General features: G+C 36.0%; 1 protein-coding gene across 3 annotated transcripts in view; it reads left to right on the forward strand.

The window, feature by feature from the left end:
* The window catches only part of ano2b (anoctamin 2b), a 105,632-nt gene that overhangs the window by 85,988 nt on the left and 7,486 nt on the right, over nucleotides 1-12,158 (forward strand). For all 3 annotated transcript variants that reach the window (XM_014018451.1, XM_014018452.1, XM_014018453.1), the window contains one exon: nucleotides 316-494. In XM_014018451.1, the coding sequence (XP_013873905.1) occupies nucleotides 316-494 (179 nt within the window). The remainder of the gene's footprint in view (nucleotides 1-315; nucleotides 495-12,158) is intronic.

A 12,158-nucleotide genomic window follows, 5' to 3' on the forward strand; every position in this document is an offset into this window, starting at 1 on the left:
TGTATATATATATATATACACACACACACTCTTACTTAGTAAGTTACACTTTAAGGTTTTCTTCCTGCTGTTTCATGGTAATATGTTCTTAACATTGACACCGTCTGTTCAAGAAGAGAACTGCAGTGAGTGCAGTATCTGAAGTGTTAACATGAATGTCACAACTCATTTATGTGATTACTGCTTGACTATATGCTCATTTTAAGGCTTTTACTGAGTAACTAGGCAATTAAACATAGTTTGCTTGTGGAAAATTAATCTTGTCAGATAACTGTAGTATTTATTCTCTCTGTCTTTTTCTCTTTTTCTCTGCAGGCCTTTGTAATCTCCTTCACATCGGATTTTGTTCCTCGGCTCGTCTACCAGTACATGTTCAGCCCGACGGGCACCATGCATGGCTTTATTGACCACACGCTCTCCTATTTTAACGTGTCCAACTTTAGGCCTGGCACAGCGCCGCACAGCACGGAGTACGGAAACATCTCTGTTTGCCGGTAACTAATGCACACACGAAAACACATTTGTGGCTTTTTTGATTATATTGGTAAAAATAACGACCCGGTCAATAAAAGTACAACAATTTTCTGTCAAACACACTTTTCACATCCCCTAACCTTCCTTCCCTTCTTGTCTCAGTTCATGACAGGTTTAATATTCTGTCAAGTGAAATCTTTTTAAATGGTTTTGTCTGCAAAGCTCAGTGTCAATTACCAATAGTTGTTCAACTACATTCTGTGTCCAATGGCTTTGATAAGGAAATTTCCAAAAAATTGAAATCATATTTATGATGGTAAAGAGTTGGGTGTCACCAGAAACTGCAAGTATTTACAGGTAAAAATCAGTTTATTTTTATTTAAGTTTATGTCCCCAAAACTTATTGGAACAGCTAAACCAAACAGAGGCACCAGCAAAAGCTACAGAAAAACAGGCTCTGCTGTCATTTTATCAGTAGCTAAGTTATTATGTTATCACTGTCTTAGAAAACTCTTGCTTTTATGTTTAAATATGGGAGTATCCTGTKTAAATAATTAGGTTGGTGAGAATTGCATGGTCCTGTTGCAATGTAATTTTGTCCACACTCAGACCAGTGAGGGTAAGTACTGTAAATCATTCCATTTGCAAAGTTCATGAATTTTWAATTCAAAAATCACAAAGATGAGGKTTTGAACTGACTACCCACCAATTACAGAACAAACCCACTCAATATTCAAGATTTACACAAAGGAGTTCAGTTTTGAAGACCTCCTTGCTGTTGTCCTTCATCAACTAGTTGCCAGCATCATCAACTCAGTGAGATACTACTTTTAGATACCAAATGACCCAGTTCCTACAATCATGTATTTCCAGATTTTTTAGGACTCAAATTTTTTAAATTCTTAGTAAATTGGGGACTCTTCCAACCGCACATGAAAACAAGTACTAAATGTGAAAATGAATGTTTAAGACTGACAAATGCATCTCTGTAGTGTCACTGTGAATCCCCTGTTCATACTTGTTATACTAGCGATGTGCCATCTCAGCTCCACAAAACAGTGAACTATTGTGTCATCTGTGCATTTTTACTGATGCTGATAGTAAGAATCTCTTTCATAACGTTAAAATTAAAGTGCTGTAGAGGGAAAGGTCACACATGTTAGAAGCCACAGACATTTAAGGCTGACCTGCAGTTGCATAAGACAGCAGAGGATCACAGAGTAAGAATACAGCCTTTGTATATGGTTGTGATGCGTCACAGCAGAAACATGGCATGAGCCTTTACGCCTTTAACACTTATTAGGCGTGAAATTTGATGGGAGATGTTCCAAGAATGGGTTTTGTGTCTGTCAATGTACAGTATGTACAGCAGCTATCTGGGCTTAAGGCTAGTCATTCGGTTTTTAGTGCCTTTTTTAAAAATCTGTTAGACTTGATTTTAAGAGTGTGGATGAAGATGCATGTGACAAGAAAGAAAATACAGAATGAATACAGGCATAGTCAAACGGAGGACAGAGAGAGCAGGGATGACACGTTTAGAAAATGATCTGATAAGGATGCAAAGGAATGAGGCAACTTTGGTGATTWGAAGGGTTCAGCAGGACAGAAGGACACTTCAGTAGCACAGATGTGTAGGATAGACTGGATGGATGGTTAAAAAAACAAAGGTTATGAATTTTTCATTAAATTTAAAAAAAGAATATGTAAAACTAAGAAAGTTTCCACCTCAGTGCTAAGGCTTTTCTGACATCTCTACAGTCACTTTTCCATTGAGTTTCTACACTGTTCACCTGTAAAATAGTTAATATTGGGAGAATAATTATAAGGTTGAACTCAAAAAAATACATTACAGTGCAGTTGCTTGTTTAAGGTGTWTTTCTCCTCTGAAATGGTTCTCAGAGTTGAAAGGTTGATGAGAAGGAAATTATACCATCTGGTATGAAAAATTCCAGCTGCWCAATRTTTTTTGTCWGTTTTTGCTTTTAAATCATCATGTGCCTATATAGCCTGTAAATACAAGCGGTTTCACTGCTCTATCTCTATGTATGGAGATAAATAAGTATACAAAGTGTACAACAAGATTTGTATTCGTACAGTAAGATTCAAAATTGCGTAAGTGGTTTTCCGAATATTTTGAAGTTTGCCAGTAGGAAAAGTTTATACACGCAAACTGTCAAATGCTTGAATAATCTGTGAGCGCATGGATCATTTTGCCTGTAACGTTTGACTTTCTTAATGCTCCAGACTCACAAATGTAATGTGTTCTGATAATAATGCTGCGTTCRTGTGTGATTAGTCCAATATGTACGTGCAACATGTTTCTATTCATRCAGTTTAAAAAGTGTTGAACTATTTACACATTTTGATTTAGGCTTGTGAACTTTTATGGTGCGTATACAAATCTTGTGCAGATTTGTGAATACTTTGAGACAAATCTATCTCCGTAACTTCTTTCTCATTTGTCTGATGATTAACCGCCATATGATGGATGGACTTGTGCAAAAGGGAAGGAAAAATAAGAGCATAATCTTGTCTAGAAATCTTTTTCTTTTCCAAATGTCTGTAATGTACRGACACCATTTAGTTCAAAAGCTAATTTCGAAAAATGTGAAGTGATCCATCTCGTTTTGCAAACACTTCGGTACAAAACACCATATAAGTCTGAAACACATACTAATAATAAAAAGACACAACAAAAATTAAAAAAAAATTAAAAACTGCTCAAACAATTGAAACCAGATATTTACATACACTGTATAGAAAGGCTTAAAATCATTTTTTACTTGCTGCCTAATCAGTCTAAATCATTAATGTCAGACAGCGAGAAAAATAGTTGTCTTTTATTCATGTATTCAAACATCTAGTTTTAACTGTAATACAATGGGAGACATGATCTAACCACAGAGAATCTAATAAATTACTGAAGACAAAAAAGGCACTGTTTCTTCAGTTTTCTGGAACTGGTTAGGTTTTGCAACCTCAGACTTGGAGCAACGGACACCTCACTGCAAAATCTGTTYGAAGGATCTTGCTACAAAAAGCAGGAGTACAACAAATTTGCTTTRACACCTGAAACAGAGGCACTCCGTTAAGTGGGAAACAAAATCGAARATCKAATTTGGAATGAAAAAAATCGGAGATTTTTTGTTTGGGCCATATCGCCCAGCCCTACCACCAGTCGAGGTAGAGGTGTTGTTTTCTCTTAAAAAAGGTGAGGAACATWGTAGAAAACCAATTCCAATGAAGTTGAGACGTTGTAGAAAATATAAATAAAAACAGAATATGGTGATTTGCAAATTYTTTTCRACCTATATTCAATTGAACACACTAAAGTAAATGTTGCTGGCATGAATGACTTGTTAGATTAARGTAATAAGTTAGTTTTTTGTCACATCATGTGGCAAGGCTACAGAAAAATTCTAGTTACCAACATGACARTCCCTAATTATTACAGTACTTTTAAATTTCTGACATAACTAAACAAACAGGGACAGCATCATTGGTCTGATGGTGGACTGGCGGAGCCAAGGCTTTTTTCAGGAGGTCTCGTACAAATAAAGGGAATTTTTCTGTTTTTCACATTCTTGACTTTTGTCATTACCCATATGCATTTCACTATTTATCTAGCAAACATCTAAACTGAGTTCACTGAATGTTTGTTTCTTAAAATAAAACAGTTATTGAATTTTGTATTATTATTATTATTATAATTTTTTTTATTGAATTATTAAACAGTGTTTTGAATCTTGGTCTTGTYAAAATAATTAGGTAATGTTTTAAACATGTCTTAAAACTAATGTAAGTAAAGCATAAAAGCATAAATAWGAGTTTACCCATATCAGATATTAATACTGTAAAATGTCACAGTAGAACTTCATAAGAATTCTGTGATTTGTTTAAAAGCTTGGCCCAGTTTCCCCWGCTCTACGTTCCTCCTTTGCTTAGAAAATGAATAAATAATCAGAATCAGAGTGGATGTAGGATGCCAAACYCTGTTGTCATGACAAATATAGTATAAACGTTCAGACACAGAGCTGATAGAAAGTCAAGGCTGTTGTTCAGTGATGAGGGTTGCATACATGTCAAGTTATAGGAATTGTTCAAAAAGTACACAGATTTACCCCCATTTTGTGGATATACGTATAGAGAAATCTCATGGATTTTTTCAAAAACTCAGCTTCAAATTTGTTTTACATCTCAGAGCCTGAAGGCAGTTAAAAAAAACCCAGAAATTACATCTACAAACCCGCTCTTTCGCTAGAAATAAAGTTTGCCACCTCTCCCTGCTCCTCTGCAGTCTCTGTTATCACTGCCCAGCTTTCTGTCTTTCCTCACAAAGGGTCGACATCCAGGTAAACATCCGAAGGGGCTGACATGTATGGGGTTAACTGTGTTTTTATTTTTTAAGAATGGGAATGATTTGACCTTTTATTTGTCCGTATATCATGAGCAGATCCCAGGAGACTCTACTGGCAGTGGTAACTCATGAACACACACAGATCTCACATACTGACCAGAAAAACCATAATCTCATTGAGAGATCTCATGAAAGATTATTGACTTAGACGCTCTAATTGCTGCAGAGCTCTGCTATAACCAAACATGGAGTGGCAAAAAAAACACACATGCACACACAAAAAGTAAGGCAAATAGACAATTGCGAGTTTTTATTTTTTATTTTTATTTTTGTAAAATCATGCAGATGTTATCCCACCATAACAGAATAACTTGTCTTGTTTAACAGTTTAATTCAAGTTGGAATTCGACTGACTTCAAAATGCTCTAAAAAAATGAACAGATCAAAGAAAAAAAGGGAGAGGAGCTCACTCTTATATGGARCATTCCTGACTTATGACTGTATAAGGAGAAGGAGTCAGCCATTGTAAGCCCCAGCTAACACTCACATGAACACACAGAGTTCATCCTTCCTTGTTATTTCTATATTCTTAGTGTGGMCCTCAGTCAGAGCTCATTCAGTGGTTTATCTTTCCTAACTTCAAGGGCTTAGGGATTTAGTTGTTTTTATTCTCCTGTGTTGATGTGGATCACWCAATACGTTGCATCTATGAAGCTGGAGTTGAGCTTTCACATTAATGTGATGCGGTTAACTGCTGTGGTCACCGTGTTTGACCTGCGTTTCCTGCATGTCTTTATTTATTCATTAATTTTTTGACACCCAAGGTGGAATATTTTCTTTTGTACCTGCAAAATTCTTACTTCATTTTCACCTTAGCAAAATTTCTTTGTGTTTCTATGGCTTACTGCTTAGTGTGGCCGTGAGAAAATAATGAAACAGTATCCCCCTGTTGGGTCATCCCTATGTTTCCTGGAACCTATGTACACCCTCGGTACACCCATATGTTCCCCAGTGCAATGTCTACAATGCAATTATTATTTTTTTAATTTGTATTAAAAGACATTGGAAGGAGGAGCCAAACATCTTTCAAGAGTTTAATAATTAAGGAAGAACATGGGTACCGGGGAACATAAGTCCCACAAATGTGCCTTTAAGCGCTTCTCATTGATTCAGCGTTGGACAAATTTGTCTCCGTTTCCAGTTCCATCCACCTTTTTGGCCACCCCAGTAGTGGTTTCAGTTAGGTCAAACTTTGCGCGCAAGCGATTTGAACAGAGGACTGCTGCACATGGATTGACTGAGGCAGAACTTGCAACCTCTTCCAGGAGAGAGGTGCAAACTTTCTGTTTTAGGATATGAGCAGATACATCTTGAGCTCGTGGAGCAGTCCAAAATGAGCAGGTATATTGGGAGGTTTTGGACAAACTGGCTGCCCATGGTTACACGCCCAGTTATAAACTGTGCCACACAATAATAAAAAATAAATCAAACTACCAGATGATGAAACCACAACAGCCAAAGCYGCCCTCTGACGATCTGCCCAAAGAGTGAGGGACACACTACCATGGAGACGCACCTGGTTAAAGCTGGAGAAGTACTGGGGAACATAGGTATGGACCCTCTCCTCATTGTGTAATTAATATTCTAGCATAAGTTGGTCTGAACTTCAGCAATGCCAGGCTGCTACAGAATAAGAATAGCATAAAAACGTGACAAAATAATTTGCTACTCTTTGCTACCACATGTCTGCAGCAGTATTGTGGTTAACTTGTGCTTTTTCATTTACGAAATAATAGGCAACACCATTACTCATCTTGTCTCAGTTCAGTTGCACAATTATTTTGTTTGACATATGTACTGTGAAAATATGATATTCACATTTTAATGCAGTTCATATGTCCAGTGTCCAGCTTTGCGGGAATATATGTGGTGTTGTAAGAGTGCCAATATCYAAGTCATCCAAAGAAAATAAAAATGGAGTAGAATCCTGCAGCTGGTGTGAAAATCACTCAGCACATATGTGGGACTCATGGCAAGTTTCTGAATCATACAGAAAATATCAATTATATYGCAACAATGGGCTTTCTGTGATTTAGACCAGAGATTCTTAACCCATGGGCCGCGGCCGAATTGTGGGCCGTGAGCGTCCACTGTCCACTGTTACAACCCCTTTTTTATACAAGGGGCAGCAACACGACAACCACAATAAATGGACAAAAGTCACTGCAAAGGTGTAAAAAAATTTTTTTTTCTTTATTCTGCTCCAAAAGGCTGCACAAACTATGGGGGAGGAAGGGACCATTAGGTGTGGTGCCAAATAAAAGAAACAAGCAAAACAAAACAGGGCCTGTCTACATTCTGGTCTAAATAGAAAACAATGAAAGAAAAGCACCCTGATAAACTTCTCTAATAAAGGTCTCACCAAAACATTACATGAGTGGCACCAACCTACTTACCTAGTGTTTTTTAACATAAAGTTATCTATGTGATGAAAAATGTGCAGGGTACCCCGAACTTACCTAGCCCTCTTAACTCCCACCACAAACCTTTAAACAATGGAGCAGGCTCCACAGGAGCAGCAGCAGCAGCAGCAGCACAGGTGCACCAAGCAATCAGCTGCAGTAGCTGCAGCAGGGAGGAAAAGAAGCCAGCCCAGACCTCCAGGTGAGCTTCTTAAGTAGGGTGTGGTGGAGTCCTGGTTGGTCTGTTCAAAACTCTTCCATCCAATCARCCTTTAAAGATCCAAATTGGCTCCAGCCTGCAARCTGAACCTGAAAAGAGAGAAAGAGGAGAAAGAAAACAATCTGCCAGACACGTAACAGCCACCTTGAGGGCTTCAAAAGAACAACAGTTTTTAACTTTGGGCTGCAGAGGGCCGTGGGACCACATTGATTTTGAATAAGGTGCAATACWCTTTCCCACCACAAGTAGCAGTAGTGCACAACATAGATGTTTAACAATTTTTTTAATATGTAGAAGAAGAACATTAGAAACCTGCCGAGAATGGAAACCTATTTTAAATTAAAAGTAGAAGGCAAAAATGAAAGTAACTTGTCAAAAAAGCCAAAGTTTGTCACTAATATGAAGAGCAGCTTCTGTTTTTACCATGCGATATTTTAAAAGTTCAAAGCATAATCAAATGCATTTGCAGATACAGCTATATTTTAATTTGCACTTGAAATTAATTTTTGTAGTTATTTTTAAACATTTTGAATGTATTTTAAAGAAATTTTAAACTTGTCATAAATATGTTGTTACTGTTATTGTTTGTCACTAATATGAAGAGCAGCTTCTGGTTGCAAAAGTTTAAAAAGGCTATAATTTTCATTTGTACTTTATCAAATTTATTTTTACAGTTTCTTTAAATTTGATACATTAAACAACATTAAACAATTTTAATTTATTTATTTTATGCCCACAATATTATTTTTTGAATTGTCTATTTTTGTTATTGTTTATATTGAAAATATATATATATTTTTTGTGCTGATAAGCCCGAGTGGTCTGTTGATTGACCTTTGTATTTGTTCAAATAATTGTTATGGGCAGGTACAATATAGAGCATGTTTGTCATAATCATGTCTTGTGATTATTTGACAGGAGTTTTACTTTTAAACTGTAAGTGTATTTAATTTCGTTATGCTAGTTATGATAGTTTAGTTATGCAAATACAATAAAAATTAAACCAAGATTTAGAATAATTATGATTTTGATCCGTACATTGGTAATGTGTGACTGGGCCTCGTGTCACTTTATTCAACAAATTGGGCCCCGAGGTCAAAAAAGGTTAAGAACCCCTGATTTAGACCATGATCAGAACATTGTTTAATTTCTGATTTATTTGTAAATAAATTTTCTACTAACAATTAAGCACTACTGTCTAACAAATATGTGATAAATTTTAAAATGTCAAGTACTTTGTGTTTCTGGATTCTGTTTATCAAACACACATTTACAGAAGGCGATTATGGTAAATACGTATTTTTCCTAAAGTTGAACCTCTGATTTGTTCCCTGATTTTCAAATACTATTGTAACCTCATACTTGCTTGATGACTTCTCTGGTGTTAGAAATGGCTCAACAAGCAAACMTTTGTTTTTAAATTGTCCATTTCTTGCCTGAAGATCTGCTTCAGGTTGACAATGTGAGTGACTGTCTCCAAGTGCTCCAAATCTTCCAGCGGAAAGAGATTTGTTCACCTCMCATGGGGTACAACCAGCCGTTATGACAACCGCTCAATAAACACAGTTCGCACATTTTGTAGCATTGGCCAAATGTGTGTACAGTCTGACTCTTATGTACTTGGGTCTCAAATATTTGGGCTACACATAAAACTAACAAATTGTATGAATAAATTACAGCTTCGAGTTTTGGTACATTTTAACATAAAGCTATATTTTAAAGTACTTTGAAGTGTGGTATGATGCCTGTAACATAAATAGAAGATGTGCTGTCGAGTTAGTTAGCGTTAGCATGAATGTGCTGAAATTAGCCTATTTAACACAATCTAATCATTTGATGACCTAGTGATTTAATTGAGTTTTTGTTGCATTTTCAAGTTTTAGTTTTGTTAAGACGAGCTGAAATTATATAAAAAAAAGTTTTCTAAACTGTACATATTAAAAACATGTTTTTAATGGATCCACGTCGATTCAGGACAGAACTTTGGAACCAGTGACGTGTGGCCACTGTTAACTTGTAAACCTTAGAGTTGTCTCAGAAAATAGGTCTAAAATTATTCATAAAATTTGAGCTAAATTAAGTYTACTTCACAGCAATATGTTTCACAAAGTTGCCATAAAGATTTAATCAAGAGTAACATTTAGCTCTTTTTAGAACCAGAAACATAGTTTCCCTAAACTCAGAGTTAACTTTGTCAGAGTTTGACTGTATATTTTAGTTTAGTTTTTTGTCTGTTTTTACAGTTCATAAGGACAAAAGGTTGTGGGCTTTCTTGTTTTGAATAAATAGAAAAAAAGACCCATTCAATACTGAACCATGGAGTCGACAAGGCCTTAGACCAGGGCTATTCAATTGGCGGCCTGTGGGCCACATCCGGCCTGCGAGTGACCAAAGTTCGGCCCACCAGTTGGTTTATTCATCTCTTAAGTCCAAACCCCTGGTTTTCTACTTTAATTACTCTAAGTTCTTTTAGTTAAACATGGACATGTTTGGTATCTACAGAAACGTCAGWATCTTGGCTAGAAGCTGGTAAAAACATTTCTATAAACACTCAAGACAGTTAAAACTTCAAACAGTTGAAGATAAAATGATGGGAGTGAAAATAAAAKTTGTTTAAAAAATTTGGCAAATCAGAGATGTCAAAATATTATTTGTGCCTAATAGGAGGCATAATGTGTTCTTTTTGTTTTTGTAATTATCACTATTTTTATAGGGTTCTGTATACAGTATTGTATTCATGATTAAATGCAGCAAAATAAACCAATTCAAAGGTAACATATCTTTGTAATATTTGGTTTATTTACATAATAACTTTAATTGCTGGATGTTCGGCCCCTCAGCTGTTGACCGGCAGTAACTGTGGCCCCCGGAGCAGTTTAGTTGAATAGCACTGCCTTAGACATTTATCTGCCACCATTTGTAAAGCTTGTATCTCACTGGGCTGCGACTGTTGGCAACTAGGGGAGATGGAAACCCATTTGCCAAATAAGTTCTGACCTAGCAAACATTTACCTCACGTGATTCATCAGCTGTTCCTGTTGTTGGCATCATCCTGGATATTCCCATAACAAGAGAATCAAATTTCTTTTTTTACGTATACAGACAGCATGCAACATCACCAATACTAGTTGATATGACAATGATTACAACTTGACCGATAGCAGCACTTTCCTGAAAACTTCTCTTCGTTGTCCCAAGATATGTGGTCCCTGCTAGTTTACAGCCTCTACCTCTTGTTCACTACAGCCATGCATAACGTCAACGTCTGACAAAATTACGCTTCAGGTAGCCTGATTGATTCGCTACAAACCAGTAGATGGAAACATGGCTAATTTGCATTTCTTTATTTTTTTCTTTTTTGCAACATTTTAAAAGTTCACTCAAAATTTGTATTGCATACGGATGTAAGCATGGCTAATGTCGCTTTACACATACTGATAACCATTTAAGGTAGAAAGGTCAAATTTCACAGCAGGACACCTCATGTCACTAATGACATATTTTGATTTGAAAATAATTAGGTTGAGACTCAAGGTAAAATGTTCTTAAAATGATAAAATCTGCTTAACATAGACACTTGGGTCAATGATGACTCTTAGGTCACTCCTAGGTGACTTCAAGGTCACAAAATAAAAGGTCAATATCACAGGTTAGCGTTTTTTTTTCTTGTTTCGCCTTTTTTGTCTAAATTTAAGTTTTATTGTTTTTTATAATTTGTAAATTTACCTTTTTTCACTTTGACAGCTCTCTTCTGGTAGTTGAAACCTATTGTATTCTGCTTTTTTGGCTACGTTTTTGTTTATAGTTACTGTTTTTCTGCTAATTTTATCTACATTTCTGCTCCTTTCTTTTTCTGCTATTTTACTACAGACCTTTAACCCACATTAACAGTTTTGCTATTAAAACTTTCAGCTTAATTTCAGCTTTTTCAGCAGCTTTCAGCAAAAAAATTTCGGCATCAAGCATTCACAAAAGCGAATTCYCTGTTTTATGTTTCAATCTGGTTGCAACGACACAAGAGCAAGGTCCTGTAGCTCAGTGGTTCCCAAACTTTTTATCTTCTGACCCAAAATATCAAAATATTCATGGCAAAAACTTGTGACCCCAAATATTACTGGTCTGAGTACACAAAATTTGTTAATAACCCTAAAAACAAAGGCTACGCAAAAATAAATACACATGTATACTCATTTTATGTTTTTGTAATAATTATAGGGAAAATATTACATCACCAATTATTTTATTACCCTTTAAATTAGTTTCTGAAGTGCAGTGGTTCCCAAACTTGTCAACTTTTGACCCACAAAATAACAGTAGCAGAGATCTGTGCCCACAACTACTTTTGGATGATAAACATTTGTATCATGTCAACTAAAGATGTGCATAGTAACAATATTTATTATTGTCCTGATGCATCTCAGTAATCCAGGTAAAAAATCTAAAATAAAAAAATTGTGTAGGTCTTCTGGACGGGTTCTTCTCTAATGAAACGTTTCGTCTCTTCTCCAAGAGACTTCTTCAGTCTGAGAGTTTCAGGCAAAATTCAGGCTTTTAAGCCCTGCCTCCATGTGACTGATACTCAAATCACATGGCTATCGTTGACACCTAATTAACACTTTAATTAACCTAATTAACCTAATTAACC

This window comes from Austrofundulus limnaeus, unplaced genomic scaffold (assembly GCF_001266775.1).
Source record: "Austrofundulus limnaeus strain Quisiro unplaced genomic scaffold, Austrofundulus_limnaeus-1.0 Scaffold193, whole genome shotgun sequence".
In the NCBI taxonomy this organism is placed as follows: Eukaryota; Metazoa; Chordata; class Actinopteri; order Cyprinodontiformes; family Rivulidae; genus Austrofundulus; species Austrofundulus limnaeus.